Raw genomic sequence first — 19,088 nt, 5'->3', positions numbered from 1 at the left:
CCTGTGCCTGGTGTCCAAGGCTCAAAGGCCTTAGAACCCCTGTGTCCTGGTGAGTTGCTCGTGTGACATTCCTGTGCTGCCTCAGGCTTCAGAGTGGGAAGTCTGACCCCGGGAGCCACTGTGGGCACTGCTGGGAATGGCACCACAGGTTAGGGTGGGCCCCTGCCAGTGTGCGTCATGCTCCGTGGGACTGCACGGTGTGTTCCAGCCACAAGACTTGCCCTCTTGCAAGACTTGTCTGTGGCTGGAATTCTCTTATTCCACGTGTCCATCTGGCTCACACCCTCTCTCCACTCATGTTTGTTCAACTATCACCTCATGGAAGGGCTTTCCTTTGGCTGCGTGTCTGTAATTTCTTTTTCTGTCACTCCGAATGGTCTTACCTTGCTGATTTTTCTTCTCCGCACTTAGTATTTCTTGGCACGTGCTTATAAGACACTTATTTACCTCTTTATTGCCCTCATTGACTGCAGCATCCCCAGCAATCAGAAATATTTGATCGGGGTACCTGGGTGGTTCAATCAATTAAGTGTCTGACTCTTGATTTTGACTCAGGTCATGATCTCACAGGTTCGGATTCTCTCTCTCTCCTTGCCCTGCCGCCCCCTCCCCTGCTCACACTATCTCTCAAAAATAAATAAACTTAAAATATTTGTTGATTAAACAGGATCTTGTGTTGGCAAAGAGCCAGCCAGTGGACCTGGGATACTGCCTGCCGGTTAGGACTGGCTTACTGTTCAAAAGCCAGTGTTGCTTGCACTCTGCAGGAAGGGCGAAGATGTAGTCAGTGACCTGAGGTTCTGAGGCCTCTGTTCTCACCAGACCCTTCCTCCTGTGGTCACTGGGTTTGGGTCAGCCAGCAGTTGGTGACCATCTGTGGGCAGCACGTGCAGAGGCCTGGGGTGGTGGAGGGGACAATTCAGAGATGAGCACCTTACAGCACCCCAAGACCCTGAGGTTCCCAGTCACATTGAACTGACTATAGGGGTGCACGCCCTGGGGCTCAGGGGCACAGAGGAGGAAGTGATGATGTCCAACCAAGGAATTTGGGTAGAGGATGGCACTGGAGGTGAGTGTTGCAGAGTGGGGGAGATGGCATCAGGTGTTGGGGGGAGGGGGCGTGCATTGAGCCACCACCAAGCCCTTGCCCAGCTGCCTTGAAGCTGATACCATCTGTTGAGATTTTCGCTTCCTGACGAAATGTTACTCATTACAAACTCATTTCTTAACCTTCCTCCTCCCCAGTTTTTCAACTGTGTCCTGAGTTGCCCTCCCCCAGTTTCCTGCTATAGAATACATTTTTGGTGATAGGAAAATAAGAACCTTTCAGAGTTCCTTACTCTCTAGATGAAGTCTGGCCATGAGTGGCAGCCTCCCTTAACGATGCGAAGTGACCAGTGTTTATAAGATTTGTTTGCTTACACCATCTGTTTCTCTGTTTCTTTGCTGTTGTGGTGGTTGTTCCCAGGTGGGTTATTTGTATGATGGGGAAGGCCTCTGATGATCAGACGGATGTAGCAACTGCTACTGTTATTGGAAGATTAATTTTTAGAAATGTTCTGCTTTTAGTAAAACGGGCTAAGTATGCTCCCTCCCCGCCCGCCCTTAGGTCACTTAACATGGATTTGAGGATTAGTTTTCAGAAATCCTGAGGAGTAAATGTGTTCTCCCCGTTTTACTTTTCTAATAACGTAGAGTTATTCTAGTCAGGTTCCCTCCAAATGCAAGGATCCTGGTATTTTTGACCCAGTATATCATTTTGTCAATGCGTCTCATTTAGTTCACAGAAATCCCTCCTCTGGGAGCCAAAAGTCACCTCTTTGTAACTTGTACCTCTGTTTCATCTGCAGCTTTCTGGGCGAGGGAGGCAGTAGTACAGACTGCTCACTTCCTGCTGTGGAGAGTTTGCATTTCCACCTTTGCTGGTCTCGGAGGTGCAAATTCTGTCATTCTGCCTGAGGCAGGCATCACTAATCAACCAAGCAACCCCCCCCCCATGCCCAGGCATCACTAATCAACCAGGCACCTCTCTCCCCATCCCCCAGGCATCACTAATGTACCAAGCACCCCCTCTCCCTATACCCCCTCCCCTACAGCCTAGGCCTGCCCTGAGAGTTCTCAGCATAGCACCTGCCAGGCCTTGAGGGTTGAAACCTCTGCCAGCCTTTGCAGTGCCTACCATCGTGTGTGCTTTTCCTCCAGCGACTGGAGGGAAGAGAGAAGTAAGAGCAAGGGAGTAGAGGTGTCCAGGTGTTCCTATTCAGTCCTTTCTGAAGGAGCCAGAGCAGTAGAGAGGAAAAAGGGGTGGGGAGGATTTCTCCATTCCCGAGGACCTCCAGGGTGAACTCCCACACCCACCTCACTGTGGCTGTCTTCACTTCTGGTCTCTGCAGGCCTCCTACATGTGTGCATCCCAGAACTGTTCTAAAGCGGGACCCTTGACGCAGGAGGCAGGCATGTGTTCTCCCTAAGAGTGTCTGGGGGCCTCATTATGTGCCAGGTGCTGTGCTTGGTCTCCTGTGGGTTAGGTGTGATGCCCCCCCCCCCCCGCCCGCCCAGCCACCTGGTAGGAGTTGGAGCTGAGGCCCAGCGGCAAGAGACTGCTGGTGGGCCTGGTTTGGGGACTCCAGAGCCACTGCTGCCACCGCAGAGCTGAGTACGGAGTGCATGCCGGGGGCCCCAACTCCCTGAGCAGGGGTTCTGCTGCTTCATCCTGGACCGGGCCAGGAGATGGGATTCCAGTGCCCGTGTTGGACACAGGAAGTGGGGGTGGGGTGCCTTTTGCTTCTTCCTTTGCCTTTGTTGCCTCCTTTCCCTGCCATCAGCACGATCTGCTAGGCATGTGACACGCCTGGGGGGCACCTGTGCCTCTCTGTTCCATCATAGCTCAGTGCCGCCTCTTCCTGAAAGCCTTTCTGGGTGAGCCTCTCCCATGTGCTCCTCAGTTGAGATGCCTCTCATCTCCGCTGTTAGGGTGCCAAACTTGCCAGCAGGTCGGCCCCCTGCCAGGCAGCAGGCTCTTCAAGGACGGAGCCCGGCCCCATGCGCACACACCCTGGGCACCCTCACTGCTCTTGCACGTTTTGTTGAGCTTGTCTTTCTGTCTGTCTGTGTATTGTAGATTTGAGGACAGAAGTCATCTCTGTGTGACTCCCCTCCCCCCACCACACACACACCAGCACACCACCTGACACCTGTTAGGTACCCGGAAATACAGTGGTGTCCAAAAGAGAGTGATCGGCTGTCCTTCTATTCCCCCTGCCCTGGGGAGATGGGTGTGGAGGCCTGGCTGACTTGGATGCGTTGGTGCCTTGGGTCCTGCGACGCTCACGCTCTGGGTTGGTCCTCCCTCCCTGCCTTTCCCTGCCCTCGCAGGTCCCAGCAGGCTGCCACCTGCTGCTGGAGGCTCCCAGGCACTCTGTCCCCTCCTGCTCAGACTTGTACCCTGGGAGCGAGGGAGCTGGTACAGCACTGTCAGGAACGGGTGAGGGCTGCTAGGGTGTGGCCCCTGCTCCAGCCCTGCCTGGGCTGAGTGATGGATGCAGCAGAATGGGACACAGTGGATGCATAGACACCCAGCAACTTGCTGGGACAGGGGGGGCCGCACCCCTCCCACTAAGCTCTGTAGGCGTGCCCAGGGCAGACGGTGCCTGGGAAATCAGCCTAGGGCCCCCAGCTGCTGGGGGTGTAGGGGAGCAGTTTGGGACCCGCGGACTGGTGGTGTCGGTGGCTCTTCTAGCCTCCCTCCCTTACACACATACCCACACACCCTCACGCCACACCCTGGCCAATAGGTGGTCTGCCTGTGAGCCCCACACCCTCCTTGCCTGCTGATCAACAGAAATGTAGACTCTTCCAAGAAGCTGGAACACAGGGATTCTCCAACTGCTGGTCCACAGCTGTAAGATCCCTCACTGCCATGAAGTAGGGTTTCTTGTGTCAGCCCCGAGCACTGATGCTGTTGATGTTGCTGAGGAGAGGACAGGGCGGCCCTGAACCACTCTGGGCATTGAGTGTGAGGACAGGACCACCCCTCCCTCCCCCGAGCCCCTCCTGGAGCATGGTCCTGGGTGTAGGAGGCACCCAGTAGACACTGATGAATGAACTGCTCTCCTTGCCGTGGTAGAAAGAGCTCCGGGGCGGAGGCAGAGGAGACCTGTCTTTCTAGACCCAGGTGTGATGCTGCCCACCCCCCTACCCTGTGATTTTCCTCTCTGGGTCTCAGTTTCCCTGCTCTGTAGGCAATCTGGAATCCTCTTGCAGTTCTAAAAGCTAGTTCTCACCAGCCCCTTGATGCTGGCCGGGATCTGTCAGCAAGTCTGCGTGTCCATCCGTTGGTCCATCTGGAGCCCTGTGCCCCTCCCCCAGCACCTGTGGCTGCTGATGGCTTTGCTGCAGAAGTTCTCCCCTAGAGCCCAACCTTGGCTGCTGGTGACAGGCTTGTGTTTACCATGTAAAGTGGCTCCCGAAACACCATTTATGGGCAGAAATTCTTCTCAGAGGAGCTGAACGCAGTGCCCTGCCCATGCTTCCGGGGCTACCCCACCACCTTTTTTTGGTCCACGGGCTCAGAACAGGCACTTACCAGCATCAGATAAGATGGCTCCTGCTGCAGAGCAACCCCAGGCGTCATACCAGCCCTAAAGGGAAGGTGACAAGCGTCTGTGGGGACATTTGAGCATCCTGCAGTCCCGTCCCTTGTTGGGTTTCCCCTGGGTTCTTTCTGGGACACATGGGCACTTGCCTGTTTTCAGAGTTGGCAGTCCTGAGTTAGTGACCTGATAAAACTGTGATGTGCTCCTCTGTGCCAGCATGCTGTCTCCTTTCCCAGTTCCCCTCCCCCCAACTTCTGAAGGAGCCAGACATCCCTTTAGAGGTGGTCCTAGTCCTGTTACAGATGAGGGTGTGGCTCAGAGAGGGACTGTGGCTTTCCTGAGGTCACACAGCACATAGCTTTTGCCCTCATGCAGTGGTGATTGAGTTTCCAGGGGCTCCTTCCCACAGGTCTCCTCCTCCTCCTCCTCTGTGGAAGGAAATACTTGTTTTCCTTTCTGCGAACAAAGAATGGTGTTGTTTGCTTTTGTGAACAGCCACAAGGGCAAGCAGCTACAAAGCGTTCGGGGCAGGCGGTTCTTTCACGATGTGATAACCACGGATGGCCCAGGTTGGTGGCTTTACGTCGCTGGGTCCTGAGATGCAGCGTGGCCTAGTTAGGGGAGCCAGCACTCTTGGGCTTGTGTGGATCCGGACTGGTTTCAGGCCCTGGGGACCCCAGGATTAATTGAAAGGAGTTGGAACAGATGGATTGAATCTATCAGCAGCTTTACGTGACAGCCTCTTAACATAAAAGCACTTCATTACCCACTCATTTTGCCAGGGCTCACTGCCCCAGTGAGAGGGAAGGCGGCCGGAGCCAGAGCCCCTTGTCCGGATGGAATTACAAGCACGTGGCCCCATGGGCTCAGGCTTTGAACAGGCGGCCGAGGATAAATCATCAGGCTTACGTCTCCTCCCAGCAGCTACATTAGAAACTCGTGCTCTTGGCTGTGATATCCCAGAAAGTGGGCTGTGGCACCTGGCTTTGGAGTCTAGTCCCTGTTGCTCTCAGATTGGGTGATACCATGGGAGGCATGATCTGTCGGGGTGAGGCCGGCAGGCTGTCAGTACCAGGCATCACCATGGAAGGTATGAGGCAAGCCTCACCTGTAGAGAGTGCTCTAGTGTGAGCCACGGGGAAGCTGGCGTGGTATGGGGGAGAGCTCGCCACGCAGACTGCCAGTCTTGGCCCTTGCTCTGGACCCCACGTGAAGCCCTGTTACCTGCCCTGTGCTGTGGTTCCCTCAGATGGGAGATTCTAATAATTCTTGTCCTGAGTACCTCTTGTGAATATTAGGAGAAGGAAAGAGATGGGGCACTTTCTGTGGTTGGGTGTATGTTTGGCAAGGTCAGGCAGGGTTTCTGGCACCTTCTGTTTTGACTGAGGAGTCCTCAAGGGCGTTAAGGAACCCCTCTTGGCCAGATGCGGGTGGGAGGTTTCAAGGTGTGGTATGGAGGACTGCTAATTGATGACATGAGCACACACTGTGTGGTGTGTGTGCAGAGGACCCCTGGAGCTAGTCCCTGGCTCTGTAGGTCTCTCTGCGGTGCTCTGTGAGTGTCTCATTGTCGGATGCCCAGAGGCATCCCACCCGTGTGAACCCCAGCTAAGTGCTCCGCACTTCCTGGACGTGTTCTTGCTGTGGGGTTTAGACATGTCACCTCTTCTAGGGCACTGGAATAGACCCTGAGAACATCAGAATTCAGGTGATACCTTTCCTGTCTGAGTCATTTCTGTAGTGTTGGAATTTTTAAATACCCTCGTTCTGCTTCTCTTCGTTCATAAAATGATCGTATTTGGGAATTAACAATCAGAAAGCATGGTGTGCCCAAACCAGCATTACAAATTGACGAGGAGATGTTTTAACTTTTGCCTACATCTGCAGGCTGTTGAATCTTAAGGCATGTGGCAGCCGATTTTGCCAAGATTCCAGGCAAAGACAGTTGAGTTACTTCCATCATGGTGGTGGAGCAAAGCAGATGGTTTTTAGGACTTGGTTCCCCGGTTAGTGTGAGAGAGAGAGGACACCTCTTCCCAGAGGATAACTTTTTTTCATCTTAATATAAATGTTGAGGAATATTTTCTGATCAGTCTGATTTTCTGTCAGCTGTCACTGTTAGCAGCTTTTCGCTGCCTTTGAATGGGGAGTTGATGAAGAAGGCAAAATGTGAAAAGGCCACAGAAGAGGACAAATGAAGCCTTAAGAATTCAGGGGAAAGAAAATCGTATGTGATTAAGGGCATCAGTGGTAGCTGCATAGAGGAGGTGATGTTTTCTGTGAGTTTTGGAGAATGATTAGGATTCTGACTGGTAGTAATCGAGGCTAGGGGTATGTGAGGAAGATTGTGCCCCAGGAGGAACTGCAGAGTATGTATAGTACAGGGTAACCAAAGGCTTGGCTTGTTGGCCACATTTAGCAGTTAATATATTTTTGGGCTTTCTCCCCCGCCTGTGGAACTCCTAAGCATTCTCCGTAGCCCAGCTCAGAAGCCGCCTCCTCTGGGAAGCCTTCCCAGACTTGGTTGTGCTGTGCTGCTCTGACTGACACCTGTCCTTTTGCGCTGTGATTTTCTGCCTCTCTGCCTTTCCATTCAGGCTGAGAGTTCCCCACTCACAGCACGGTGCTCAGTATGTATCTTTGGAATATCTGAACCCCAGTTCTAAAGGGGTGCTGGGTGTATGCTCAAAGCTGATAACACGCGTGTCTGATTTTCAGTATTGGCTCTGAGAACGTGGACAGGTCCACAGCAACACTCTGTTTCTTTAGCTGCGTGGAAGGCATCTTTTGCTGTCTGGACCGGCCAGACCTCCTTGGTAATGATCTGGATGCCTCTGCTCGGTGATTGTCTTAATTTTGCTGGGATTTCCCCTCGTTTACTCAGCATCACCTCCCATTTAAACCCCTGGGGGGGGGGGGTGGTGTCACTCATGGGCCTGAAAACTTGGCTTGTAGTAGCGTTTATTTGGTCTTCCTGGCACCCTATTAAGCCATAAAATTCAGTTTGATTTTGGGGGAGAGAAAAAATTATTTCAGCAGCTTCATGAAATCCTTGTTCTTTTTGTAAAAAAAATTGTTAATGTTTATTTTTTACAGAGAGAGAGAGAGAGAGAGAGGGCATGAGCGGGGGAGGGGCAGAGAGAGAGGGAGACACAGAATCCAAAGCAGGCTTCAGACTCTGAGCTGTCAGCACAGAGCCCAATGTGGGGCTTGAACTCACAGACCACGAGATCATGACCTGAGCTGAAGTTGGACGCTCAACCGACTGAGCCACCCAGGCGCCCCAATGAAATCCTTGTTCTTAATCCTGTAGTCCCACTACACACGTGTGTTTTTACCCCAGAACTTCTCCAGGACCTCGCATTTCTTCCACCAGGGGAGAAAATGACCTTTCTCTTTGAGCGGGCACAGAGGTCCAGATGGGACCTGGCAGGCTTGTAAGCCTTTTCAGTGAGGCCTCTGCATTGCCTCGGGTGGTAGATGGAACTTTTCTGGGACCCCTAACCTGAACGTTCAAGGGGCTGATGATCTGGAGCCCACCCCTTCCCCAGGCCTATAAGTCAGCCCTGTCCCCATCCCTGGCCAGATCGCCTGGGTCCTGCTGGCTGGTGTCTGCTCTTCCCAGCTGAGGGGGGGGGGGGGGTGTTTTAAAACATGGGAATCCATTTCATTCATCTTGGATACTTGATGAGTTGTCTCAAAGGAGGTCATTTTTGTGAACCTGTCCTTTCATGGCTTACTATCTGGTGAATAGATGCTGCGGACTGTATGTGTGAGAAGCCATATGGGTTAAAATACCATAGATATGAGCACATTACAGGCCCTTTAGAAAATACTGGAAAACTTGCTCTTGTTCTGACAACACGAGTGAAGAATGTGGTGTCATTCTGGTACATTCCCTTTGAGGGTTTCTTTTTCTTTTTTCAACACCAGTACTGCACATAGAATTGTGTGTCCTTTTATTCACTGAGGCATCTTGTGTTCTAACCAGGACCACCTACCCATCGGTAGCCTCAGTGTTGAAGTGCTACTCCTGTATCACACCGACTCCCCCCGCCCACACCATACTTCCTTTCATTTGTATGTTGAGGTTTTGGTAGGGGTGTGTTAGGGTCTCCGTTTAATACTCTGCTGTTGACAGTTGTGCAGTAGACAGTTTACCAAGAGTTTGGGGTACATGCACTTATTCCCAGAGGTAAGTTTGCAGGGACCTGAGCTGGGTCCCCTGTTCCTAAGCCAAGGGTGGGGTCCTGGGAGAAAGTCCAGGCTCACCTGGGGGCTTCCGGGACATTCAGCTGCGTGAACATGGTTGTGTGGGTGCAGTGTGCATAAGTCCTGAATGGGGACTGACCAATGTGGAATTAGGGGGCCCAGCTCCCACAGAACCTAACAGTTTAATCGAGTGACTGGACAGACGCAGAAATTGAGCCGCATCTGCAAGTCCCTGGGAGCTGAGGGTGGGGAGGTGCATGAGGAGGGGGGTCACATCAGGCCCTGGGCCAGAGGAGGTAGATTGAAGCAACCAGGGGTGCTTGGGTCCATCCCGGGTCCCTCCCAGCCCCTGCTGTGCTGCCCCAGGCCTCCCACTCCACCTCGCTGTGTCCTCCTGCCTCTAGCAGGACAACCCTGTCCGTAGAGCAGTGATGGAAACTTCCAGATCTTTTCATCCTAAGACTTTGCCCTGCTGACACCCACCAAGTGCAGGCGTTCAGGAGACTTTGCAGCCTCCCTGGGAGGAGTGAGGTTGGAGGGAGCTTGGTGGGGGATGGCCGGTGACAGTAGGGAGTGACGAGGGTGCAGCGTGACACTGTGGAGCCAGCCCGAATTGCCACCTGGGCCCCGAGGTGGACTCACAGACCAGCAGGACCGGTGTTTGGCCATGGGCAGTGAAGCCATGCCCCTGGGTGCTGCAGTGTGGTCCACAGTGGCTGCTCGCTTAGTTGTGCATAGTGTGTGTATCCAGGTGCCTCTGGAATCTGTTCATCCCCATCCTCCCATTGTCCTTCCTGTCACTACCAGCACCCCATTAACTGGAGCCCAGAATGGGGCTCCCATGTCCCCGGGTTTCCCCCCACTGAGTACATTTGTACTTGTCAGGAGAGGATTCTGATGGGAAGGAAGCCTTTTCCTTGCACTCAGCTTCCTGGTTCTGTTGTTAGAACTTCGCCCCACCGGTGACTTCTGAGAGCCAGGCCACGGGCCCTGGGTCACCTCCGGTGGCCGCTGCCGCTGAAATCCGGAAGCTGGAATCTGAGGGTGGGTGAGTCTGTAGGCTTGTTGACAGACACCGTGTGCAAACACAGATGCAGCCCCCAACCCCCAGCAACTGGGGTGACAGACGCTTCCAGGGGAGTGTCCCCGCCCTGTCCCATTCTCCCCTAGCCTGTAGGGCTCCCAGCCCTGGGAGGAGCTTCGGAATTAGGATGAGATTCTCGCTCCTGGACTGGCAGCCTCGCTGGTTGGTGTCCCCTAGGTTCTGTCCCCTTTTTACATTACAGAGCACTTGCCCCGCCTCTGCTGCCCGCAACACCCACCCTCCTTTCGTCCCTTCTTGTGACTTTTCCTTGAATTTGTTTACAGCAGTTACCCATGGGATCCTTCCAGGACACAATTAGGGCAGCTTCATTTATGAAAAGGAGCATCTGGGGTCCCCCTTGCATCTTCTATTAGGATCTGGGAACAAACTTAGAGGGGGAATGGGGAGGAGAAGGAAGAGGTACAGAATCCACCCTGGAGCTCGGTATTTAACCCTTACCCCACCCCAGTCCCTCCAAAGGGTGGGGTCTCAGGAAGGCTGCACCCTGACCCTGACTCTTCCCTCCTGCCCATCAGGCCACACGGATGGAGTGACCAGACAGAGGCTGCCCTTGTCCTTCATCATTGCCTCGGGATGTGGCATTGGCCTTTGCTTCTGCTTTTTGCAAAGGCCTGGCTGGTGCCAGGAGGGCTTGCTGGCACATTTGAGGGCTGCTCAGAGCACACCACTGGGCTAGTGTTCTCTGTCCTGGCTCTTGCCCACCCCACGCAGCCAGCCAGGGTGTGACCAGGTGCCTGCTGAGCCGGCCAGTGTCAGCTGCGGCCTCCACAGTGGCTTTCTGTTCTGAGTACCAGGCGGGAGGGTCTCCTCGTCAGCAACCACCTCACGTCCCCACTAGATGGAGGGCCTGGCCTGTCGCCTTGGAGGCCCTGCCACCCCGAGGGGACCAGGAGACACGGCTTTCCTCAGGGACTGATCTCTGCTGAGTCCCCTTGTCACTGGTGTCGGGGAGTGTGACAGCTGCTGGCCACATGGGGCTGTTGGGGCCTCCAGATGTGGCTAGTGTGACTGAGGAAGTGAAAGTTAAATTTAAAAACTGATACTTGATTCAGTTATTTAGGAAAACTTTTTTAAGTGTGTTTGGAACATCTTGGGGTGTGTGAAGCTACTTTTGCAGATCAGGTGTTTCCAGTGAGAATTTAGCATCCAAATTGAGATGGGCTTTGAGACCAGCGACCATAGTATGAAAAGAGAATGTAAAGTATCTCATTCATGATTTTATGTTAATTATGTGGTGAAATCATATTTTGGATATATATTGTCTTAAGGCATTATTAGGATATTTTCATATAAATACACCTTTTTAAAAAATCTTTTTTTAAGACGGTTACTAGAACATTTGAAGTTAATTTGTGTCTCGCGCTGTATTTCTCTGACCTTGCTGCTTCTATCTTGAAGCCTGCTTTTGCTGAAAATGTGATTGGTAGTCCTTGGCGGGGGTGGGGTGGGGGTGGGGAGATGGTTAATGTCTCAGGAGTGCTTTGGACCCCAGGATTCGATCTTGGGAGACCCACAGTGTGTTTTGAAAGGAACAAATAAAAGATATCTTCTGTTCATAAAGCATTACTTCTTGATTGCACAAATGACCTATTTCTTGTGGGAAAATTAGTACTGATTAGACAAAGTTAAACATGCTGCTTTGGAAGGGGAGTATGTGGGTGTTCTAGCAATATTTCCGAGCAATGCTCCCAGCAGTCTTCTGCTGAGCTCATCATTAGCATAGAAATACCACTTTGCGTCATTTCAGAGTCCTTCAAGACGCTTTCATGTTCTGTATCTCTTATAAACGTAAGCACCCCGATAATAGTGCTAGCACTCCAGACTCCTGGACGGTGGCAGGGCGAAACCAGCCAAGACTCCAAAAGGGACTATAGCTGGTTGGACAGTGATAACAAGTAAATCCTCCAGAAGTTGGGCTGCGCACTTGAGTTTACCGTTGGGGCAGAGCAGGGACTCCGTGCCAGAATGGGCTAATCTGGCCTGGAGTCCTTCCTTTTGCTGGATGAGCAAGCTGGAAAGTGGATTTTGCTGATTTTACTGTTGATGTGTGTTTTGCCCCAGGGTGGGACTGTGGAATCCTTTGGGGTGAGTGCATTCAATTAAGAGACCGTGTGTGTGTGTGTGTGTGTGTGTGTGTGTGTGTGTACTTCTTTCAAGCCCTGAAGGCGGGCTGAGGCTGCTACACGGTTCACACTTCTGTCCAGCACAGGTATTTACAACTAAGATGTGTTCGAGAAAACATGAGGATCTCTGATGTGGTGACCTGTGACCCCATCATCGAGTGGGGAGGGGCCCGGTGTGTTTGGGTCCACATCCACTCCCCCCAAGTTCTGGTGTGGACAGGAGCCATAGAAACAGTGAGGGGGAGATAAAATCACTTTATATGTTTTTTTGAAGGTGTTGGCCTCTTCAGGCATGCCTGCCAAGGCTCTCGCTCTAATCTGATGATTTGGACATCATTCTGGGGTGTTCAGCTGGACCCTGTGGGATTAGGGCATTGTGTGATTGTCCCTCTTGTCTCCATCAGTGCTAGCTGGCAGTATACAGAATACAGAGACCCTCGTGTTGTGCAATAGAGTGACTCTGGAAAAAAAGCTGTCTCACTGGAAACATTTTTAAAAAGGCCTAAGAGGAGCTTTGTTGGTGAAGTTTCTGTAGTGACCACTTTTGTAAGACCAAGAATACCTAAGAAACCTATCCCCTTACTGGTCTTCTGTAAAATTAGACTTTTATCTTCTGATTTGTGAAAAACCAGGTACATCTGGGCGGGGGAGGCAGACCTGCCCTGAGAAATGCTTTGGGCAACATGAGCGGTGGGTCGGAGCCGGCACACTCCCAGGGGGAGCTTGTTAAAGACCCCAGACACGGGGCCATGACTGATGGCTGGTGCCTGGGCCTCCTTTCAAAGCCCCTTGGTGTGAGGGCCAGAAGGCGGCTCATTTCCGCGCGCTGCCTCTAACGGTGCAGATTAGCTGTGATTTATCCCCTCTCCCAGGGAAGCCAGTGTCGTAAAGGAGAGAAGTCCCCTCATTTACAGCTTATACCAAAGGCCTGCTGAATGCTAGGATCCTGAATCATCAGGTCGTGGGGACTCAGAAGCATCTCTGTAATCTTTACTCTGTACTTGTTTTTAATTGCATGAGCAGACCATAAAATAAAAATAAAGACATCTCTTAAAAAGAAGCTTACACCTAATCCTCTATCCTAGCATGCAGTAGATCTTTTTCCCGAGGTCTCTGTACATATGCAAGCATGACTTTTATTTGTTCATGAGCAAGGCTGAAGTATAATTAATTTTGACTTTTCATGTTTATTTGTATTGTAAATATTCCTTCCTATTCTATAGGATCTTTCATAGTTACCGTTCAACGGCTGCACGTTTCGTCCAGTGACTTGATAAACTGTAATTTTCTTAATCATTCTTTACTTTTGTTTCCTGTTCTTAACGGTATCTTTTCCCCTTTGTTTCTGTAGGAAGTTCTCCAGCAGCTGATCGTAATGAATTTGCCCAATGTTTTGATGATTGGCAAAGACCCGCTGTCTGGTGAGTGGAAGCTGCCCCCTGCGGTGCCCGGGCAGTGCCATCGGCTCTGAGCAGCTGCTGGAGACAGAGCTCTGGCTGCCGGCTCAGAGCCACCACAGTGACAACACGTGATCATTTTGGTGCGATTCTAAAGGGTGGTTTATTACTCTGAGGCATTAAGCCAAGAGCTTTTTTCCCCCCTTAAGAATGAGCCCTCCCAACCCCTCATATGCAAGTGTGGAGGCAGGCGAGGCCACTGCTTTGTCAGGCTTAGGTGCCTGAGTCATAGGCCAGACTTGTTGGGGGTCTCTCCTTAGTAAATGTGGAAGCCACACCGTCATGGTATTGTGGTATCTATTGGCAAGAAAGTTAAGAACCTTTTGAGCGAACGAATGTCCCTTCCGCTGGATTGTACTACACTTTGATTCACACTGTGGTGTATCTCTCCGGCATGTCCTGTTTTGTATCTGTTTTCAAACCTCCCACGGGTCTATGGAGCCCGAGAGGGCAAGGTTTCTAAGTCCCAGGCTTGGACACTCGGTGTGCCTTTGAAAGACTGAATGAAATGTCCTCCATTGCAAAAAATCAGAGCTTAATTCATACCTGCCCAGCTAACTCACCGGGAGAGTTAAACAGGCTGATGGGTTTCTTCCCTGCCACAGTTGTGTGCCTTGACCTGCACCCATGGCTCATGAACATCAGCTCGCCGGCCCCAGGGACAGTGCACTAGCTGGCTGGGACCCGTTCCAGCGGACACTTGGCTAGCGTAGGTCTCTGGCCTCGTAGAAACAGGTGAGGGTCCAGGAATGCAGGAAGGACCCCACACAGTAGAGGCTTGTACAGAAGGAACCGAAGCTTTCCTCTGCAGCATCTCCTCTCACCCTGCTCCCACTGGAGTCTGGCTGTCCTTGCCCCTGCCTGTATGACATTAGCTAAAGTTGCTCCTGCCTGTATGACATTAGCTAAAGTTGCCTGCAGACTGAAGGAAGAGTACACCGAGTGACCAGCCCAGGACACTTCTTGTAGAGAAGTTGTATTTTAGCGCCGTGGCCCTCGGCTGCAGCAGCATCTGGGGGCACCACGTCGGGGGCAGCTGAGCATCAGATCACTTTGCTCCTGGCGAGTGTCCTCCTGGGCCCCAGCTGGGTGGTGCCTGTGCCTTTTCTCCACATGACCTCCCATAGTCTTTAGCACAGCTGGCCACGGCCAGCTGGCACTCACGGCCTTGCATGATGGCTTTGCAGAGGCCACCCAGGCCCACCTGGTGGCTCCTGGCAGCGAACACCCTTACCCACCGGGTGTGTTGGTAACCGGGGCCTTTGGTTCACTTTGCCCCCAGCTCTGCCTTTGGGCCGTTCGTCTTTTGGTTTGATTTCCTGGTTCCCCCACATAGAGGATGCCAGCCACAGCCCCGGGCCCCAGGGACAGTCGGCGCTCTCGTATTTCTGTAGTAACGTCAGGAAAGTGGGGGTCTCCTTCGCCGAGCAGAACTGTCCTGGCATATTCGGGGGCTGGTCTTACAAGGGAAGAGAGGTGCCTGTGGGAGGCTGGCCGTGCAAGCTTCGTTCTGCTCTTCCGCCTGCTCTGGAGGCGGCCACGTAAGGCGAAGAGGTGGGCGGGGGAGAGGAAAGAAGGATGCTCCCTCGTTGAGCCCTTGGTGAGCCTGCCATGTGCTGGGTGTTGTGTATGTATTAAAACGTGGAAATCAAAGTGTGCTTCCGGGGTGTGGCTGTGCCATCCCGTTTATAGGTGAGAAGATGCAGGCCCATAGAGTTTAAGTGATGAGCCCTCGGTCACTCAGCCCGTAAGCAGACCCCGGAGTCTGAACTCCCCATCCATAGCACACACCGACATGTGAGGTTGGGCCAGTGTTCAGCCGTTTTGACCTACAAAACTGGCAGTGGCAGATGGCTCAATCTAACATGAAACTCCTCCCACTCCCCCACCCAGCCCCCCCATCACCCTGGCGTGCTGTGTAGCTCACCCGCTTCCTCTGGGTGCCCCTTCTTTTCCCTGTCAGTGTCCTCTCTTCCTGCTGCTGGTGGGAAGCCTGTCCCCTGGAAGCCCCTTCACCAGGTTCCTCCTCACCCTGGAACTCTGGCCCCAGCCTCCCCCTCGGCAGAGTCTCTGTTCCAGCCTCTGAACCACAGGGGCCAAGAGGTTGTCCACATGTAGAGACAACACAGGCCCCCACTTCAGGTCCAGTGCTGAACAGAAACATCCAGGTGAGGTGGACGCTGACTTTTTCTTGAGACGGCTTTATTGAGGTATAGTTTGCATCCCATAAAATTCACCCGTTCTGAGTATACTGTGGGGTGACTCTCTGTCATAATCGTATAGAGTCGTGTGACCTTTGCCATAGTTCAGGTATAGAACGTTGTGGGGAAGCTGCTTTCCAACTGACAGGTGCGTGGATTGTCTCCAGCACAGAAAAGAATCCGTACATGTCACTCAAAAGGTTGTGTCTCCAGCTCTCAAGGAGAGGTTGGAAAGAGACCTCGAGCGTGGGCCTCGTGACAAGCCCAGAGGGCCCCCAGGCGGGGTCTTTGTGGGCCGTGCACAGAGACCGGTTCTGGCTCATCACGGCGCTGGTGGCCTGGCCGGGAGCTGGGAGCTGGGCACACGCTTGGGTAGGTTTTGACGGAAGTGCCAGGGGGCCTCCGGGAAGAGAGAAGGTTGGCAAGAAGATGCAGAGGCCTATTTATGGAATGGTGTTGTCTGTTTTCAATTAAAAAAAAAAAATAGATGAGTGAAGCATTTGGGTTTTTTTTTTTTTTATTTTTTTTTCCAACGTTTATTTATTTTTGGGACAGAGAGAGACAGAGCATGAACGGGGGAAGGGCAGAGAGAGAGGGAGACACAGAATCGGAAACAGGCTCCAGGCTCTGAGCCATCAGCCCAGAGCCCGACGCGGGGCTCGAACTCACGGACCGCGAGATGGTGACCTGGCTGAAGTCGGACGCTTAACCGACTGCGCCACCCAGGCGCCCCTGGGGTTTTTGTTTTTGAATAAAGCACAAAGTTGCTTTCTGTTTTGGGTGGTGGCCTGGAAGTGGGTTTGGAAGGTGAGCGGAGCGCTGTCTTTTTACTCCTCCTCGCACGTCGTAGGAAGATGCCTGTGCTCTTTTCGGCTCACGTTGACACTGTACCGTTATTTATAACACATCACAGTTTGGGGTTGTTGTTACTATTTTTTTTGGCAAATGCGTCTCAGTGGAGCCAGGGGCCACGGGCGGGACAGAACCCAACAGAGCATCCAGTCCCAGTGACACCCATCCTGAGACGCCAAACCTTTGTCCCCTTGCTCTGACCCCAACAAGGGAGGTGTCATGACTTCTGTTATTAGATTTTTTTTCTGTGTGTCTGACCTGCTGTGCCTGTGCCCGTCAGACAAAAGGATGTTCTCTTTTTTCTGCCTTGGGTGGGATTCGAGAACTGCTCAGTAACTGCGAGAAAGAACTTCTCTCTCTCTCTTTCTTTCTTTTCTTTCTCTTCTTTCTTTCTTTCCTTTTCTTTCTTTTCTTTTCTTTCTTTCTTTCTTTCTTTCTTTCTTTCTTTCTTTCTTTCTTTCTTTCTTTCTCTCTTTCTCTCTCTCTCTCTCTCTCCCTCCCTTCCTTCCTTCCTTCCTTCCTTTCGAGCGAGTGCAAGCCAGGGAGAGGGGCAGAGAGAGAAAGAGGGAGGGAGAGAGACAATGAATCATAAGCAGGCTCCATGCTCATGATTGGAGCCAAAACCCAAGAGTTGGACGCTCAACCAATAGCCACCCAGTTGCCCCAAAGAACTTCATATACTTTAAACTGTTGTTAAAATCTCTCTGCAGTGGGGCACCTGGGTGGCTCCATCAGGTAAGTGTCCGACTCTTGATTTCGGCTCAGGTCGTGATCTCATGGTTCAGTTGATGAGTTTGAGCCCCACGTTGGGCTCTGCAGTGGTAGTGCAGAGCCTGCTTGGGATTCTCTCTCTCCTTCTCTATCTCCCCCTCCGCCCCCACTTATGTTCTCACTCCCTCTCTCAAAATAAACAAACTTAAAAAAAAATCTCTCTGCAGTACCTGCCCCTCTGGCCCCAAATCCTCATTCTCTCTTCTTCAGCTTGAATTGCCACTCTGGATTTTCTCTTTAATGGCACGATGTTGTGCAGCTGTCTGTCACCTGGGTGCCAGTCCCTTGGGAAGCGTCTATCCAGTACCTCATTACTGTGGACCCCACTTGTTGGAGCCCGGCTGGGGTCTCGCAGGACTCTGCTCTGAGCCCCTTGCTCACTTTTACATGATGGCTGTGAGCAGGAAAACCTTGCCCTGGTGGCTCCCACCTTGTTCTGGTGGCTCCCAGGGCTGGGTGTTGTAGGGTGTCCCTTTGTTTTGTTTCTAGTTGGCTAAATCCTGACCTCTCTCACCCACACTTGTTTGTCAGGCAGATACCTCGGCTGTGCCTTCGCAGCACCTGAGTTCTTCTCTCCTCTTGCCACATGGCCACCCTGATCTCCCACCCGGCTGCGTGCCAGAGTGGCTTTGTGACACCTGCCTGGCTCTGTCCTTGCCCCTGGTAGTCTGTCCTAAGCACAGCCCCTGGTCCTCTTAGATACACGCCAGTCAGGTTGTGTTACTTTCTTGCCCCTTCCCTCCTGGCGCTAGGGTCTGCACAGTGGCTGTTCCCACTGCCTGGCACGCTTTTCCCAGACACAAGTCTTTGCTCAAGTGCCCCTCCTGACCCCCTGTGTCCCCAGGCCAGTCCCCTCATCCTGCTCTGCCTCCCCCTTTCCCAGTATTTATCACCCTCCAGTATCATTTATTTTTTCATCTCTGTTGCGTTGCTTACCCATCCCCACCCCCAGGATGTAATTTCTCATGAGGACAGGAATCTTTGGGTTTTTTCTTCTTATTGCCGCCCATCTATCCCAAGTGTCCACAGCAGTACCTGGTCCATAGTAGGTGCTCAGTAAAGAAAGCATGCCTGCCAGAGACCTACCTTTATCTCCTCCTGTCCCCACTTCCCTTCCTTCAAGCAAGTGCAGCTGACAAGTGTTAAGCACATGCTCTCACAGATGCAAAAGGTCAGATGTCAGTGGTCGGGGTCAAGTGGAAGTCCATCTCTGCCCAACACCATGTGTGTGTGGCTCTGCGAGACTGGAGATGATGCGCTGGAAACTGCTCTCACCCCACCAGCTTGCCAGCTGTGCATCCATTAGGGACATTTACATGGTTTCTCAGAGTGTGTTCTGGAAGAAGTCATGACAACCAAGAGGTGATGATGTCTGCTTTATCTGTTAAACGAGGGAAGGTTTTTGGTCACACCTGGACCAGCTCCCTGGTCCCCTCAAGCTCTGCTTTCTCAGCAGCCAGGCCTGTCACCGGGCCACACAAAAAAAGACTAGATTCGTCTGACAGAAGCCAAGGTGGTAGCAAATTAATTTCTCCGATGAATCATTCAGCAGTCATGCTGGAAGAAGAGAGCATTGTTTGTCTTCCAAGGTTTGTATCCAAGTGCAGTAGTGGTTTTCTGACTTGTAAATGGCTGATCCCACCTAAGACGCTTAGAGTGGAAGGAAGGGAGCCATGTTAAGTTGGGAAACCCAGCTCAGAGAGGAGAGGGAACTCCTTCAGAAGCATATGGCTTGATGGCCCCGTAGGTAAGAGACGCATTTGTCACTGTTA

General features: G+C 52.3%; 1 protein-coding gene across 1 annotated transcript in view; it reads left to right on the top strand.

The window, feature by feature from the left end:
- Positions 1-19,088, top strand: part of CCDC88C (coiled-coil domain containing 88C) — a 129,530-nt gene that overhangs the window by 39,537 nt on the left and 70,905 nt on the right. Inside the window, exon 4 of the mRNA XM_047861614.1 lies at positions 13,387-13,456. Within this exon, the coding sequence (XP_047717570.1) occupies positions 13,387-13,456 (70 nt within the window). The remainder of the gene's footprint in view (positions 1-13,386; positions 13,457-19,088) is intronic.

The sequence above is a fragment of the Prionailurus viverrinus genome, chromosome B3 (assembly GCF_022837055.1).
Source record: "Prionailurus viverrinus isolate Anna chromosome B3, UM_Priviv_1.0, whole genome shotgun sequence".
Classification (NCBI taxonomy): Eukaryota; Metazoa; Chordata; class Mammalia; order Carnivora; family Felidae; genus Prionailurus; species Prionailurus viverrinus.
This window is presented reverse-complemented; position numbering and strand designations above follow the sequence as displayed.